This window comes from Sturnus vulgaris, chromosome 3 (assembly GCF_052056855.1).
Source record: "Sturnus vulgaris isolate bStuVul1 chromosome 3, bStuVul1.hap1, whole genome shotgun sequence".
NCBI lineage: Eukaryota > Metazoa > Chordata > Aves > Passeriformes > Sturnidae > Sturnus > Sturnus vulgaris.
The window spans coordinates 105,348,648-105,365,390 of record NC_142245.1 but is presented as its reverse complement, the minus strand read 5'-3'; the positions used below and the strand labels follow the sequence as shown (position 1 = coordinate 105,365,390).

The window sequence follows — 16,743 nt, the reverse complement described above, 5'->3', positions numbered from 1 at the left end:
TGACTTCTGATCAGAATCTGAATTTACTGTGAGCTACATATGCTTAATACCATTTTTAGGAAGGTTAGCAATTTTTTACTATGTTCATTGGGTTAAACATCACACAGACAAACTTTACGTTTCTACTTAGTTCAGTCTTCTTTCCTGTTGCCAGTCTTGATCCAGTCTTGTAATCTTCAAAGCTCTGTTTGCTCTTGCCAAGGCATCTTGGTTATCAAACTGCACATGCTAATTAAATCCACAGTATTCTCTGTCTTAGCTTCCACAGTACCTGGTGTTAAATTCTGGAAAAAGGCATTAAAATTGTTACAGCATATAGTTTGTGAGGTTATTCCTGTATTTTCAGTATGCACCTCTCTACACATTTAAAATACTCTGTTAAGGCTGTGCTGTGATCAATAGTTTATCCCTGTTAACTCAGGTGCCACCTGTGAGAGCACTTGAAGTGCAGTGGTCTCAGACCCTCTGTGCCACTGTTCCAACAGTGCTGTCCCTCCTGGTTACCCTGAGGCGGTACCCAGGGTGGGCCCAGTGCTGCTGGCAGCTGCACTCTTATTTCCAGGTTCTGAGGAACTGCACTGGATCTGGACTCCTATAGACACCTCAAACCTTTAGATGCTGCCACAGAGTGCTTCATTGTGACACTGGAGGGACGGGGGATGTGAAAGACCACTGTGGTTTTGTGTGGTGTAAGAAACATAGCTGAAACCGTTGGGCAGTTGGGTGCTGTTCAAGCATGGATTCCAGCACACACTCTGCTCCGGGTCCCTCTGCAGTACGGGAGTGTGTGTCTGGCCATGAAGTGGGCAAAGAGCTCCTGCCAAGGGCTGGCTATTGAGACTGTCCAAGTGGGTGGCTGACCATGTTGTGAGCAATATTTGGCAGAAATAAGCACTGCCTGTAATTTTTCTGGGGTGTGTGTGCATGTGCTCACGCTCAAAAAGCTGCGGTTTCTTCTGAGAGAGAAAAGCCATTATACTCCCCTGGAGCCCTGTCCTGTGGCTTTCTCCTGCTTGAAGGGTGGTGGTCCTTCTTCCCTGATGCCGTTTGCAGCCTTTGAGAATGTGATGGTGGTCTCTTCTACTGTGCCTTTGCAGTAGAACTTTCTGAAGCGGGTCAGTGCCTGCCTGGTAGTGTACAGCTGGGAGGTTGGTAGTTCCTCTTCTAAATCAGGGCTTCCTGTGCCCCTGATGGAGGTGATGGGAGAGAAGATGATCCTGCAGTACAACAGGATACAGATTTGGCAAAGGTGTCTTCTAAAGCGCTGTGCGCTGTGCCCGTGCCGTACTTTCTGTTAAAGCTCACTGCAGCTTCCTGCAGGAACTGGCAGGAGTTCCAGTACCAGGAACCAGCCAAAATGCCCTTGGCCAGATGTGGCAACAGACCGAGCAGTTCCTTGTCCTCGGTGATGGCACTGGGAGCTTTTTCCTCCCGTTCTTCGCAACTGCTGTGCTGGAGACTGAAATGTAAAATTAGCCTGGACCAAACACTTCTGGTGAAGGAAGAACGGTGTCTCAGCTCCCCCTGCGCCCAGGTTTGAGCCCTGCCCTGGCCATGCTGCACAGTCCCAAGGAGCAGCTCTAATCCTCGCCCCCTTCCCCCTCCCTTCCCTGAGCGCCCGTCGCCACCGGCCCGCCCTGGGGAGGAGGTGGCGGGGGCGGCCGATGCCCCCTCGGTGTGCCGTGCCCTTCCCCGTCCCGGCAGGTTTAAAAGCGGGGCGGCGGGCGCGGGGCCGGAGGCAGCACCATGGGGCGGGCTCTGGCCATCCTGGGCTGCTGCCTGGCGCTGGCGCTGGCGCTGCCGCCGCTGCCCGCGGCCCCGCGGGGCCCCGCGCTCCGCCCGCGCCGGCAGCCGCGCCCCGGCGGCCCCTCGGCAGGTACCGCACCCGCTCCGCTCTCTCCGCGCCTCCAAACCCCGCTAGCCCTTCCCTACCGCTGCTCATTGCTCCAAACAGCTTCATTTCAGACTCGTGGAACGACCAGGTTGCTGAAAAGCTTTTTGTTTTCTTCTCAATCTAAAAAAGAGAATTCTGCTATAAACACTGCACCGTCTCTTTTTTTTTTTTTTTTCTCCATGTCTTAAGCTATGCGTGCACACACTAACACTTCTTCATGTTTTCTCAGCTTCCCAAAGGCAAAACTGAGTTACAGGATGAATACAGAATGATACAGAATATATATACCTGGATGGCATCCTAGATTCGTCTGGTCTATTACTCCATCCAAAGGCAAAATCAACTATGCTGCTGTGCTTCCTGAGGGAGTTTGTGCAATTTCATTTTTTTTCTCTCTGTTTTCACTTGAATCAGAGAAAAAAGGTTTCTAATGCCTTGAGGAGGGAAAAAAGGGGCTGTTTTCACCTCTACTTTTAAGATGCTTGTGAAGATTTTTTTAAAATTTAAGCTAGAATGGAATCATAAAAGTCAACTTGATAGTAGCCAGGAGAGGTGTGACAGGTTCCCAAAACAGCCGCCAAGGTATGAGTTCAAACTGGACACCTTAAATTTTGCTTTTTAATGCACTGGTAATCTAGAATGTCTCCTTCATAGAAATACTCTTGTTTTGAGTTGTCCATTTTTCAGCTGCAAATCCAACCTTGATGGTATAAACTGAGTACAAGGTACCATCAGTGTCAGGACTTGGTGTCGGGACAGGGAGGGGGCATTTCATTTGCCTGCTGTCACTATCTTGATTGGTTTTTGTCTTCCTAGAAGTGATGATTTTCTCTGATCTGAGCTATGGCTTTTTTGCTTCTGTCTAGATTTATATGACAGTGAGGAATTTTGGAAGTGTGTGTGTAAATGTTCATTTTTACATAAAAAATTACTACATGAATAATTTCACTTTTCTTTTTGCACTACGAGCCTTAAAACAGTAACAATTTCCAAAGAACCCTTTTTACAACATCATTTGTTACTTTTTCCTTGTTGGCCTTTATTTCTTCTTCTGTATTTTGGATTGTGATTTACAAGCAAGAAATAATTCCTAATTAGCAGTTTATATTGTTGCTATCCTAAAAAATATTAGTGATCTACTCAGATGTTTTGCCATTTTATTTCTTTATCTTACAAAAACTGGAATTCAAGCTTTATGAAAATAAACAGTAAATACATTTATATATAATTGCTCCATCTCTGTGTTGGCTGTTACATGAAAACCACACAACCCTTTTTTTCAAGGATAATTAGACATTTTGAGGGCACAAATGTGCATCTATCTATTAATGCTTAGAAAAATTCAGTTATTTATTGCTTGTCAAAATTAATATTTAAGACTGTCTAATATGTTGCTCACTATAATTTGAAGCCTCTTCATAATGGATCAACCAACATTATCTGGCAGGAGTAGTTTGCCATGACAGCACTCCCTGCCCTTGGGTGAGAGTTCCTGTCCTGTGCAGGAGATGACTGAAGCATTTTCCTTCCTTCTTGGCAGACACTGCCTGTAAGAACCGGCCTCTAGACCTCGTCTTCATCGTAGACAGCTCCCGCAGCGTGCGACCTGAAGAGTTTGAGAAAGTGAAAACCTTCTTGTCAGAAATGATCGATACCCTGGACGTTGGCGAGAGAACAACGCGCGTGGCGGTCATGAACTACGCGAGCACCGTCAAGGTGGAGTTTCCCCTCCGCACCTACTTTGACAGAGCCTCCATGAAGGAGGCCGTGTCTCGCATTGAGCCCTTGTCTGCTGGCACCATGACCGGCCTTGCCATCCAAACTGCCATGGATGAAGTCTTCACTGAGGAGATGGGCACCCGGCCAGCAACCTCCAACATCCCCAAGGTGGTCATCGTTGTGACGGACGGGCGGCCGCAGGACCAGGTCCAAGACGTGGCAGCAAGCGCCCGGACAGCTGGCATCGAGATCTACGCGGTGGGGGTGGACCGGGCAGACATGCAGTCCCTGAGGATAATGGCCAGTGAGCCTCTGGATGAACATGTCTTCTATGTGGAGACCTATGGTGTGATCGAAAAGCTGACATCCAGATTCAGGGAGACTTTCTGCGGTAAGAGGATCAGACCAAGAGAGTAGTGTAACTTGGCTCCTTTTGACTTCTGCTGCGGTTCCACTCCTTAAGAAAGAAGTTTTTCAGAAGGGTTATGTATTACATCTAAATATTTCCTTTACCATCCATTGGGCAAACAAGCCAACCTTCTTTTTCAGTGGAGGCCAAGTAATGAGGTTTCATTTTGAATAGTGACCTTAGTGTAGGTAATAGACCTGACTGAAGTGGACCTCCTTGTGCAGTTGGTCAGATTTAAAGAGAAAGAGAAATCACAGCAATCTGGACAAGGTTTGACTGCATATATTTACTGAATTACTGAAGATACACCCCAGAGCTGTGCAGGCTGCTTGTTTCTTTTCCCATCTTGCTGGGAAGCAAAGAGGGTGGGAGTGTGGAGCTGAAGGGATTCCCTCTAGGTTCAGAGTAGGAAAATCAACGTGGTAGGTAAATCACTGCACTAGCCTGAGCAATCTGGTGCAGGATAAAGTGTCTAAATGCAGCAGTAGGTCATCTCAGAACAGGCTTTCACTCCTTAGGCACTGCTGGGCTTTTCCAGTGTGCCAGGCTCACATCTCCCTCTGTTTCTCTGCAACTTGATTTAGACAAGGAACTGTGGGTTGGGATGAATTAGCTTTACTTTTTCAGGGCTGATCTTATAAAAATGCTGTAAATATTTGGTTTAGGCTAGAACTCCACTAGCAATGTTAGGCTGGAATGAGCTGCTACTATCATTTACAGCGAAAAAAGGTCATCTGGAGTATTAAAAACTGTCTACAGATAGCTGTGACACAGCCCTACTCACAAAAGTCAAATGACAACTTTCCGACAATTAAAAAACTTGTGCAGAGTAGATTTTTCTAGTGAATTTCTAAGAAATTTACTTTAAAATAAATCTCCAGCAAATAATAGGAAAAATCAAGTATAAATAACATTGTAAGAGAATTATAATTATAGCCAATTCCTTGGGAACTTCGGCTGGCAGTGTGTTACTTTGTTATTTCAGAGCCTTACTAAAAATTACCACCACACCTTTTGAGTATGTTTAGAGTGAACAGACCTCTTTAGGTATGAAATAAATGTGTAAGACCATCTGCAGACAGGACACTTTGCCCAATAATTAGCATAGGAAAAGCCTTGAGGTTTGGCTTGACACCATGTTGTGCTCCTGATGTGAGCAGATCCCCACAAGTGCCCACCTGGCTGGACAGGTATGTGTGCTGTGAATATAGCACTCATGTCCACCCATGCTCTTGCCAAAGCAAGTCCTTTCATAGCAGCAAAGAAAAAATCTCTTGTTCTTAAGAATAAGCTTACTGTTTGTTGTGCTAAAGCATAGAAATTATGTCCCTGCAAGGCTGGAGGGTAAATCAGACAGCTCACACATGTACACTTCCAGTGTAACTCTGAGTCCTCTGTGTGAAGTTTGCCAGAATCTGTGGGATTCATGAAAAAAACAGGGTGAAGAAAACAGTCTTTAAAAGTACTTCTATAAACCAAATGAATCTAAGAGGGTCTTGTAAGACAGTGTGGTAAACTGGGTCCCTTTCCAGCTCCAGAGTGCTTTTTGGTCAGAAATCTGGGCTCATCAGTGGCAATTAGGAATTTTTTTTGCTTTGACCAAGGTAATTAATTTGTTTGCAGGGTGAACTGAAAACAGGAAAACTAATGTCCAGGGGAAAAATGTTGGCTGAGATCAAGTTTTTGATGCATTGAGAGCAGTACTCAGCATGAGACCATCCCAGAGATGGAAAAGTCTTAGCCTTGAATAGCTGTCCAAGTCAGTGGACGTTTGACTTTCCTACCACAAAAATCTGACCATTTGAGTCTGAGCTTCTCACTTATGCTTGAAAATATCACCCAGAGATTTTGTTCATAAGTCATGGAGATTGATTTTCTTATTCCCAAGAGTGTAGCACAATGAAAAGTTGATGTCTATGTTTCAAAATGTAAAGACAAGACAACTCTATCAGCCTTTTTAGCAGACTTCCAAATCTTTGTTTTGGACAATGGGAAATGTTGCCATAAAATTGCCTTGTTTTCAGAAATACATGAGAAGGTCAAGCACTCTTGATTCAGATTTTTTATCTCACCAGTATTGCTTTGGAGGTTGATTTTACCAGTAGTCCATACCCACAATAATACTAATTAGTAACTACTAATCTAAGTAAAAATCTCAGGTAAAACTAGACCTGTCTTCCCATTTCTCTCTCCAATTCTTCCTTCCTTCCTTCCTTCCTTCCTTCCTTCCTTCCTTCCTTCCTTCCTTCCTTCCTTCCTTCCTTCCTTCCTTCCTTCCTTCCTTCCTTCCTTCCTTCCTTCCTTCCTTCCTTCCTTCCTTCCTTCCTTCCTTCCTTCCTTCCTTCCTTCCTTCCTTCCTTCCTTCCTTCCTTCCTTCCTTCCTTCCTTCCTTCCTTCCTTCCTTCCTTCCTTCCTTCCTTCCTTCCTTCCTTCCTTCCTTCCTTCCTTCCTTCCTTCCTTCCTTCCTTCCTTCCTTCCTTCCTTCCTTCCTTCCTTCCTTCCTTCCTTCCTTCCTTCCTTCCTTCCTTCCTTCCTCCCTCCCTCCCTCCCTCCCTCCCTCCCTCCCTCCCTCCCTCCCTCCCTCCTTTCCTCCTCTTCTTCCTTCCATCTGTAAGAACCAGAAGATCCTTTTCTTTGCTGAGTTCTCATTTCCAGTGTAATGTTACTAAATGGTTAAAATCTCTCCTTGTTGAGCCCTTTTCAATTCATCTTTTCTCCTGCCACCTCAGGTACACTGAGTTATTTCAGTGCTGTTTATGACCTCTCTCTCGTGGCTACAGAGTGGTGCAAAGGAGGCCTGTAACTTGTTCTGACAGCAACACAGCACTGACATTTACTATCACTAATCCAGCAAAGAGTGCAAGATGTATTTCTGTAAGCATGAATGATTAATGCCTGTTCCTTTCCTCTGGGATGACTGAAGTACCTGTCTGTCAGTGCCCTTTGTAGCCGTGAACGTGTGTGCCCTGGGGACTCACGGCTGCCAGCAGGTCTGTGTCAGTAACGGGGCATCCTACCTCTGTGACTGCTATCCAGGATACATCCTGAATCCAGATAAGAGAACCTGCTCAGGTATTACTCCTTTGGAAAATGAGTTCCACTAGGAAAAAAAAATTAACACTATACTTGGATTTGAGATGCTACTTGTGTGCTTCTGCTGAAACAAACATTTTTAAAAAATCTTTTTCAGTAATAAAAATTCTAGAAATGAGTAATAAATAAAACTCAGCTGCAAGTAATGATGAGATGTAGTTTGATTCTATCACCATCCTTTTTATTGTGCCTACAGATCCATTCATTAGGGCCAGATACCAAAACAAAGTCTTCAGATGTAGTCACTATAGATATTTTCTCCTACCACTTGTTCTAATTCCTTCAATTACTATTGCTATTTCTGAGCTGATTCCAACCAAAAGATATTAAAAATGGGAATGTGCACTACATCCCAAACTGCTTGTTATCAACTATGAGTTGTTTCTCTCATGCCTACCAAGCTGTGGACATGTGTGCACCCGGGAGGCATGAGTGTGACCAGATCTGTGTGAGTAACAACGGATCCTATGTCTGTGACTGCCATGAAGGCTACACCTTGAATCCAGACAAGAAGACTTGCTCAGGTAAGAACTAAAGGTTACTTGACTATATGAAACTCATGGAGATATGGACATGTTTTCTGTGAGTTACCCTAAAATGAGAACTCAGCTGTAGTCTTTTCCCTGGTTCCAATGAAAATAACGTTGCATCTTTAAATTTGTTAATTTAAAAATGCAGTTTTTATCTACCACTTTATGGTCTTCACAGAATTCCATAAACATTTTTTAGCTGCTTAATCTGACATGGGCAAAAGACAAAACTGCATGAGATGTGGGGTAGTCATGCCTTGCAGTATCTGCCTCCTCCATTAAATAATTAATAACTGAATTTAGTTGTATGCAGCATAACATAATAATGTAGTAGGACACTGGTTAAATCGTAATTAAATTGTAATTACAAATGCTGAACATTTAAAACTGTGACGAGTCTGGGAGGGATTAATAGGTTTCTTTCCTAAACCATGGCTCACCACAGCCATGGACATGTGTGCACCTGGAAGGCATGACTGTGCCCAAGTCTGTCTGAGTAATGATGGATCCTACAGCTGTGGCTGCTATGAAGGATACACTCTGAATCCAGACAAGAAGACTTGCTCAGGTAAGATGTGATTAAGGAAAAATGGTGTTCCATTAAAAGCAGGCAGCTTTTAAAAATCCAACTAATTTATGTTATTTTTCTGATAAATTATCCCAGAGTTTCTGTTCAGCTCCTGAAAACTCAGGGCAGCTTTGTTTTTCCATATGTACAGCAGTAATTTGAGATCCTTGGCTCTTCTACAGTTGTGTGAAGCTTGTATTTGGTTAAGATTACAATGCCATTTGGTATTTCCTTAAGACTTCACAGTATTTCGTACCCATGGAGCATGAATTGCCATATCTAATATGTGATGTGGACCACTCCTGTCAGAAAACTCTCCAGTAAAGCAGCACAAAGGAATGAGATAAGGGAGAGCATGGACTGTGCTGGAAGAGAGATTGCAGTCTGTATCATCAAGAGTGTGATTGCTCTTTCTGGTGGATGTGTTTGGACCTTAAAAAATATTCCAGCCTTAGAGTTCTAGAGGATGGAGGGAAATGTTCCTTCTCAGTGCTGGTCTCTTGTGGAGAACAGGAGTATAGATGTAGTTGGTACTCAGGAATGTACACATAAGTATATATTAGCTACAAATTAATATTTAATCTATATTATCTTCACTTGATTAGGGTTTGATCTTCACTCTGAATTTCTTTGGATGTCTCATTGGTGATTTATTTAGGGAAAATCCTTTATTTTCCTCACTTCCACTATAATCCTTTTCCTTATTATATTTTATGTGACAAACTGTTGAACTTAGGCTTCCAGTTCCAGGAAGTTCCTAGGCAAATTTCTCAAGTTAACTCACAGGTTCTCACATCTCAAAGAGGTGAAGCCAGAGGGCCTCGGTATTTCTTCCTGCCTAGGCTAAGAGCTGATTTTGTCAATATGGTGCCTAGAATTAGCTCTTAACTGGCATTACAGAGAGGCAATAAACATGTGAGGGAATGAAAATTCAATTAGGCCTCCTCTTTAGGAGTTCAATCTCAAACCTCATTTCATAGCACCGATTCTCCTTCTGCATACTCTAAATTAATTTCTTCACATGCTTGCTTTTTTTACCTTTTGAATCTCAGTTAGCAGTATCCTGCTAATGATTTCTCAACCATCCAGGTCTTTGTGGCAATTATATCACAAAGGTGTACAACAAATTATGCAAAAATAGCCTAGGTCCGGGAGAGGGTTTTTTTCCTTTTTCCTTTGCTTTTTTCCTTCTTTTCCCTTGCTTCCTTTCCCTTCTCCTTTCTTTCTTTCTCGCTGTCTTTTCTCTTTCTCTTCCTCTCTTCCTTTCTTTATCCAGCCTTTATTTTTTCTTGTGCCTTACTGGGACTTCTTACTGCAAAGATATCTAAATATAGGAACTCCTTCTCAGCTTGCCCTTTCACAATTGATGTGTTAAATTTGGCAGAAAATAGCAACCTCACACATAAAGTGCCCACTTTGTAACTGGCAGTGGGTGCCACATCCTTTTTAGCAGCCACATATACTTTTTTGTTTATGGTCTTTTCACTCCATAAAACAGTGTCTTCTCCAACTCAATTAGATCTGAAGTAATGCCAAATAGTCTCTTAAAATCAAGATATTTGTTCTCTGAAATTCTGTTGAGTAATTGTTTTGTAACTTCATCACTTCTAGTTCCATTCCTTTTGCCATCTGTTACAGCTGCAAAAAAGTCTTGCCAGTATTCCAAACTTTTGTTCTAATTTTGTGACATTGATAGCCAGACGAAAACACGCTCTGTGCACCCTGCTCTGGTTAACACCACACTGACATTTGGTTTGAATCCAAATGAAGATACATTTGCGAATGGGAATCACTAAAGGCTGAAGTTTGGCTATGGATTAACATTCTTCTGCTCTGAAATGCCTCTCTCAGCTGCCGATGTGTGTGCACCTGGCAGGCATGACTGCGAGCAGGTGTGTGTGAGGAATGACCTGTTCTACTCCTGTGACTGCCACCAAGGCTACACCCTCAACCCCGACAGGAAGACGTGCTCAAGTAAGAGCAGACTGCTGATCCCTTCCCACCCATGCCCTCCCCAGCTACCTGCATGCATTGCAAGAGCTCTTGCTGGTATATTGGCATATGAATATGCTTGTGTCTGTCTGAGGAACTTTCACCTGCACTCAGGTGTTAAAAGACAGTTCTATGTCACTCTGCCTTGCCCACTTTGAGCAAAATTCAGAGATACAAAGAACTTTATATGTAATAATGTTAGTAAATACTCACCACGCAGTCTTTGTCAACTTATAAATAAGGCTTTGGCTAATTTATGTAATATTCAGCAAACCCAGAACTGTTGAAAATTGTTGAAGAAAGAGAAGAGCTGGGGTCAGTCACACACTTTGCAGTACTGTGGAATGTGTGTACCACCATTCAAGACAGTTTGAGGTGATGTCCTCCCCTCCAGCTGAATTTCATCTTGATGTTCCTTTCTTTAGCTTCTCAGTGACTTTGTGTTACAGTAAAAATGTAACAATTTCAGAAGTGTTTCTTTCCTTCCCAGTCTCCTTACTGTAAAGTTATTGTGTACTGGAAACTTTTCCTAGTGTGTCTTTGGAGCAGATGTGGCATTTCACATCTGGTGGGGTTACACAGCTGGGTCAGAGGGAGCAAGGTCTGAGGTATCCCTTGTGTTAATTAATGTATTAATCTCAATTAGATAATTGCTGCTCCAAGGTGAGATTACATACACATCTCAGTAGTTCCTGATGAAATTCACAGAGGATAGGCTCCCAGCATGGAAAAGCATTGCCACTGGGAAGCATTAAAAATGTTATCTTGTTTTTGGATACCGACTTCTCCAAAGCACATCCTGTGTGAACTGGTGTGTGTGCACCAGAAACCCATGACTGGCAGCAGGTCTATGTGAGTGGGTTATAGACCTGTGATTGCTATGAAGGCTTTATTTTAAATTCACATGACAAAACATGCTCAAGTAATAACTTGATGTTGCGGTATTTTTCTGAATATGTTTATTTATTGGAGCACCTCTTTTTAATGTGTTAAACATTTTTAATCTGTTTGAGATATGGTCTACCAACTGACAAGCTCCCAGGAAGTGTAATCCCTTTTCATTCTTTTATGCCTCTTTCCACGAATATTTTGAGCTAGTTTGGTCCTTCTTGTTTAGTTATAGCAGTTACTGTATTTAAAACTAGATTAAGTTTAATGTTGCCTCTTATCATCACACATTTAAGGACTCACTGTATTTAAAAATACCATCTGGCATGATCTGCATTCCTGAAATGGGAATAACTGGAGGTGTTGGCAAGGCAGAGTTCTGGGACACCTGTCTGGGATGTGAGTCTCCATTGCATACCAGCATTTGGAGAATGGCTGGGGGGTCCCGAGGAGAACAGTACTCAGGTTAAAACTACCACAGTGCTAAATCTTGTATTCTTGGCCTCTCCTCCAAGCTGAGTGGGGCAAGAATGAACTCAGCAACTGTTTTCTCTTCAGATGGGCAAAACTGGGATCAAATGTTGGCAGAACCTCTTCACAGTTTGATGTAGAATCCGAAGATAAGTAGGAAGGGTCCTCAAGAGGAACCCAGCCCAGCCCCAGTTTAGAGCAGGAATAACCTGCCATCACATCAAGTGGCTGACGACCCTGCGTAAGAGTACAGTTAAAAAATATAGACAAACACCATCTGCAAAAATAGTTTATTGTTAGTCTGGACTTGAACACAAAGGCAGTGTAAAAACACAGCTTTAGCATGTTTTGTGTGACTTTTTGGGAATCCCAGTGGCAAAAAGAATGTCCCAGATTTTGAATATCAAATACTGGAAGACTCTCAGTTTCACAGAAGGACTGTAGAAGAATTCAGAGTACTCTTGGACAATTGCCAGAGTTGGTTGGAAAAATAATTTTGTTAAAATAGACAAAATCCAAGGAGGATCTGTATCTGTCACTGGAGAATTTAAATGCAGACATAAAAAGTCAACTGGCAGCTGATTGGAAACCAACCACATTGGCGTGATGTTTTGAACTGGCCTTCCTCCAGGTGACTCTTGAACAGCTCTTCTTTGTACATTGACCATAAAGCCAGTGGAATGTTCCAAAGAGGGGAGCTGAACAAATACAGGCTCAGTGGAATCAAGGAGACACCAATTTCAACATTGGCTGTAAGACAAATGAGTTTCTTCACTGCCAGATCTTCAGCCTCATAGATTTTGCAGTTTCCTTGCAAAATGAGAGTATTAATGGCATGATTGATAAACAAAACCAAAACAAACAAACAAATAAAAAACCCCCCAAAACAGTCCAGGAAAAAAGGGAAATGTGTATAATATTTCTATTGTTTTACTGTTACAATGCTCACACACTTTGTTTGACACTGATCAGTATGAATTTATATATCTAGAGAAAACAAAGTTTATTAATATGCTATTGTTGCCTTTGCAAGTAATGTAAAAAAACCCATTTATTAAGAGATGGGTATTATATACAAGTAATACCTTTTGATAACTTACTGAAAATGTATTTGTAGGCTCTCTTTTAAGAAGGCTTTGCCTTTGGAAGCTTATCATTCCAGTCTCAGATGTGGATGGTGATCTCACTACAGTACCTGCAGTAGTGACATACATTTGTTCCCAGCCTTCAGCAAAGTGGTGCAGCCTTAACTTATTTACTTCATGGAGTAGGTGAGGTTAAATTGCCTTTTATGCAGCTACGAACTCACGGGCATCTTCTGATGCTTGACTATCATACTACAGTGAAATTGTCTCTCTGAACCCTTTGGCATCATTGCTGGTTTTTTGTGAATTATGGAGAAAAAGGAATTCTTGATGAAAGCTGAGGCTAGTCCCCTCTAAGTCTGGAAGACTGAAGTCAAGACCTAAGAACAAATTCAGTGGAAGCACTGCTTTGTTAGTATAGCAACTATAAATAGTTAGTTAGTGCTTGCTTTCACTTTCTAAAGAGACTGGTAACTCCTCTGTCATACTAGCTGGCTCCTCCAGCTGTGACATTCTGCTAGATTTTAAATTCACTTGGGCCTATTTGAATGATGTCATTCCCTCCATCTATATTCATGTGACATTTGAATGGATTTGTGTCCACCCTCTTGGATCAAGAAAGACACTCCCTATGCATGCATATGGCAAATGTTAGAAACAAAGAGTACTTGTGGGGTGGCACAATTAAAGTTGATAGGGTGGCTGGTTGGTCTCTGCAGCCAAGCCCTTTGTTTTTCTTTTTATTTTACGTTCAGTAATGGTCTACTTTAAAGAGTGTAGAGGATTAAGGTAGGCAGGTGAGGAACACCCTGCTCTGCTTCCTTCTTGGTTAGAGTTGAGCTCTCTCTTGCCTGTCCTGGACTATGACATTCAGGTCTCTGGCCACACACCAGCCTCTGTTCACTGCTGCTCCTCCTTCCCAAATGCCCTGGGTTGCAGTGCTTGCTGTAGTCTCACAACATGGGTTTGACTCCTTCCACAGGATCAAGCATTTTCTTGGGATTTAAATGTTCAATGATTGTAATAAATATACTAAATGCTGTTTTCTCTCTTAGGATCCATAACAAGCAGTCTTGTAACAACTGAAGAGTCCTGTAAGTGTGAAGCCATAGTTGCCCTCCAGGACTCAGTGACCTCACGCCTTGAAGCTCTGTCCACAAAATATATCCTTTTTCTTACATGATCACCTGCATTCAGCACTTTACTATTATTTTAGAGGTAGCTGTTTTGATATAAACCAGGGAAGAAATATTTGTCAAAAGAGAAAGTATTTTCAGAGTGATTTTAGAAATATAATGGAAAAAAAATAGGTTGTTGAAAACATCACAATGTTTTCACATTTCATTGAAGAGCGACATGATACAGATAAAATGAATGTATGTGCCCACAACCCCTAGATTATATGTGCCATGCTGAACTTCAAGCACTGCTCTACTCATAATTCCTCTGGCTTGCTTCTACTGTTACAGCAAACACTCAGTTTTGAGCTCTCCTGTGTCCCAAAACTTTCGATACAACTTCACAGGCAGTGTGACAACAGTCCTATTAGCTGTGGTATTCCTCTGCATCCCACCTCCAGAGGCGAGCACTGTCCCAAGGGATTTTCAAGCACCTTCTTTTCCCTGAAAATGTGTGAGCCTATGAGTATCCTGAGATACAGGAGCACGAGAGAGGTGCAAAGGCAGGGTGCTGAGGCTCTGGGCAAGCCCTGTGCCCATAGGAGATCCGAGGTGCTGGCTGGTGGTGGAATTTGCTGGCTTCATTTGCAGCAGTACCGTGTCTGCAGCTGGGAAGAGAAATGTGGTCAGCCCCCAGATTAGACATTCCACAAACATGTGGGAGAGAAAAAGTACCCCAACCAATAAACAAAGAGAAAGTGGTGAAGTCTGTGATACCACAGCGAGCCTGAATGCTGGAATAAATGCCCTCAGATGACATGGCAGGAACTAATAAGTGGAAGTTGAAAAATTATGGTAGATCATAAGGCATAATTTTTATAAGTGAGAGTGGTTGATCACAATTTACCAAGGACTATTGCAGATTTTCTTTGCTGAAAATTTTTGAGACTGAATGCTTTTTTCTGTCAAAGGTGCTCTTATTCAAATAGGAATTGATTTAAAAGAGCATTACGTCTGTGGTTATCATGCCAATCCCTGGAGCTTCAAAAAAGGAAGAGTGGACTATTTAAGTTTGAAAAAAGGAGAGCAAAGTAATGAGTTTTATACATGAACTCATCATTTAGATAGAAAGAAGAATTTTTCAGTTTGCCAAAGTTTCTGAAAGTCAAATAAGCACTTCTGCCAAAGACACAAGACTTTCCCAGTTTTTGAGTAAATGCAAAGTTATTTTTATGAGATCTAATTGCATATTCCTCTTGCAGTGTGCTTGGAGTTCAGTTTATCTGCCTGGGAAAAGCGAGGGGATGAACTCTGATTTTCCTGGATTATAATGTATCATTCTAGGGAATCGAATTAGTTAAAACTGAACACCAAGATATTAAAACCTGTAATGTCAGTGTCATCTCAGTAATAGCACGTCCTTCAGAGATCAACCTTTCTGCCCCAAGAGCTCATGTTAAGCAAGAAAATGTTGTGAGTTTAAGTTAGGAATAGAGTTTATTACAAAGAACTGAGGCTTTCTTTCAGAGTTATTCTTTGATGGGCCATTTCTATCCCTAGCATCCTTTCAAGACAACCTGGAAAACATAGCAGAGACCATCACCTTCTGCTTCTCATCCCTGGGTATCACCTTATCCAACTCTTTCTAAGAAATTAGGGTTGTTGAGATTATTTGGGAAGATGACAGATCTTGACAGAGCTCTAACAAGTTTGGAAATCTCTGTTTTAAGCATGTATTGACCTCATCTAGAAAACAGACTGTTATTTGAAAATGCAGCAATGAGAAAGACTGTAAATAAAGCAAACCTTATAGCCATCTATTTTATTGCCCTTAACAACTGACCACTAGAGGAAGTGTCTGAGAAGCTGCAGGCATATCAAGACAGACAGCAGATTGTCTGAGCTATCATTTTGCTTGATTTAAAAATAATTTTTTCAGAATCAAGCCTTTTTATTGTTTTTAGGAATCTTTATTTCATTGCACAGCTTACAAAACAGCAGTTGGTTTATCATTATTGATAAACATCAAGAAGACTTCAGGAAGACAAGAGTCTTAAAAATACAGTGACCCTGAGGATCTTCATGTACAGTCACTTTATAGCCATGAATACATTTTATAGCCTACTCATACATGCTGTGCTTCAGTTTGTACTGCAGATACTGCTTTTCTGTAGCAACCACATTTTTTATTCTCTTACTTCAAAGTAAATATAGAAAAAAAAAGGATACAGTATATCACATTATATAAAACTTTGAAATGTCAAGACAGAATGAAAAAATGTGCTTATGTCTTTTTTCAATTAAATGGGGGAGTAAGTTGGAATCTTGTAACTTATTTTAATAAAATACAATATGATATGCACATTGATGTCAGAAGTTATTTTGTATTCAACCTGAAGGACATGTGTTATGAAATAAAGGACATGTGTTAAAAAAACTAAGGAAACAAAACTTCAAAGATAAAGGAGGCATAAATGGAAGAAATAAACAGAATACTGCCCCAAGTCACACGTTTGAAAAAAGAAGTATTTGATTTTAAAACCTAGACATCACTGTAAATATAGATAAAAGACTGAACAGTAATTTCAAGTATTAATAATATTTAAAATGTAGAAGAATTAAAGACATCCTCCAATTTAATATTTTTATCCTGCAAGATTTACTTATGTTATTAGTAAGTCATTTCAGTTGTCATTACACACTTTACTGACACTTTACTTGTGTCAACCAGGCTTTTAGGATAAAACACACAAGCTAACAATTAAAAAAAATTAGTCGTTAAAGGAATCCATTCATTTTATACACTTGGTATTTGTAATCATCCAAATACTTTAGAAATTATATTTAAATTAGGAGTCAAAACGATGGTGTTTTTTAAATGGAAAAATCCCACATACTTTGTAGACTCTTGCAATATAATTACACAAAATATTATATCTGGTAACTGGCTTGCCAAGGACGTATTAAACAACATCT

The 16,743-nt window shown here is 41.4% G+C and overlaps 1 protein-coding gene across 3 annotated transcripts; it reads left to right on the top strand.

Moving 5' to 3' along the window:
* The first annotated feature begins 1,725 nt into the window (after positions 1-1,725).
* Positions 1,726-16,129, top strand: MATN3 (matrilin 3). Of its 3 annotated transcripts, XM_088162451.1 has the most exons (8): positions 1,747-1,889; positions 3,430-4,004; positions 6,972-7,094; positions 7,517-7,639; positions 8,091-8,213; positions 10,065-10,187; positions 13,705-13,812; positions 15,614-16,129. In XM_088162451.1, the coding sequence occupies exons 1-8, from the start codon at positions 1,747-1,749 to the stop codon at positions 15,667-15,669; spliced, it is 1,374 nt and encodes a 457-aa protein (XP_088018577.1). In that variant the 3' UTR covers positions 15,670-16,129. The 3 variants fall into 3 exon arrangements, with proteins under 3 accessions (XP_088018578.1, XP_014750424.2, XP_088018577.1); XM_014894938.2 differs by lacking the exon at positions 15,614-16,129 and having other exon boundaries at positions 1,732-1,876; positions 3,435-4,004; positions 13,705-13,832; XM_088162452.1 differs by lacking the exons at positions 10,065-10,187; positions 15,614-16,129 and having other exon boundaries at positions 1,726-1,876; positions 3,435-4,004; positions 13,705-13,832.
* The last annotated feature ends 614 nt before the right edge of the window (positions 16,130-16,743 follow it).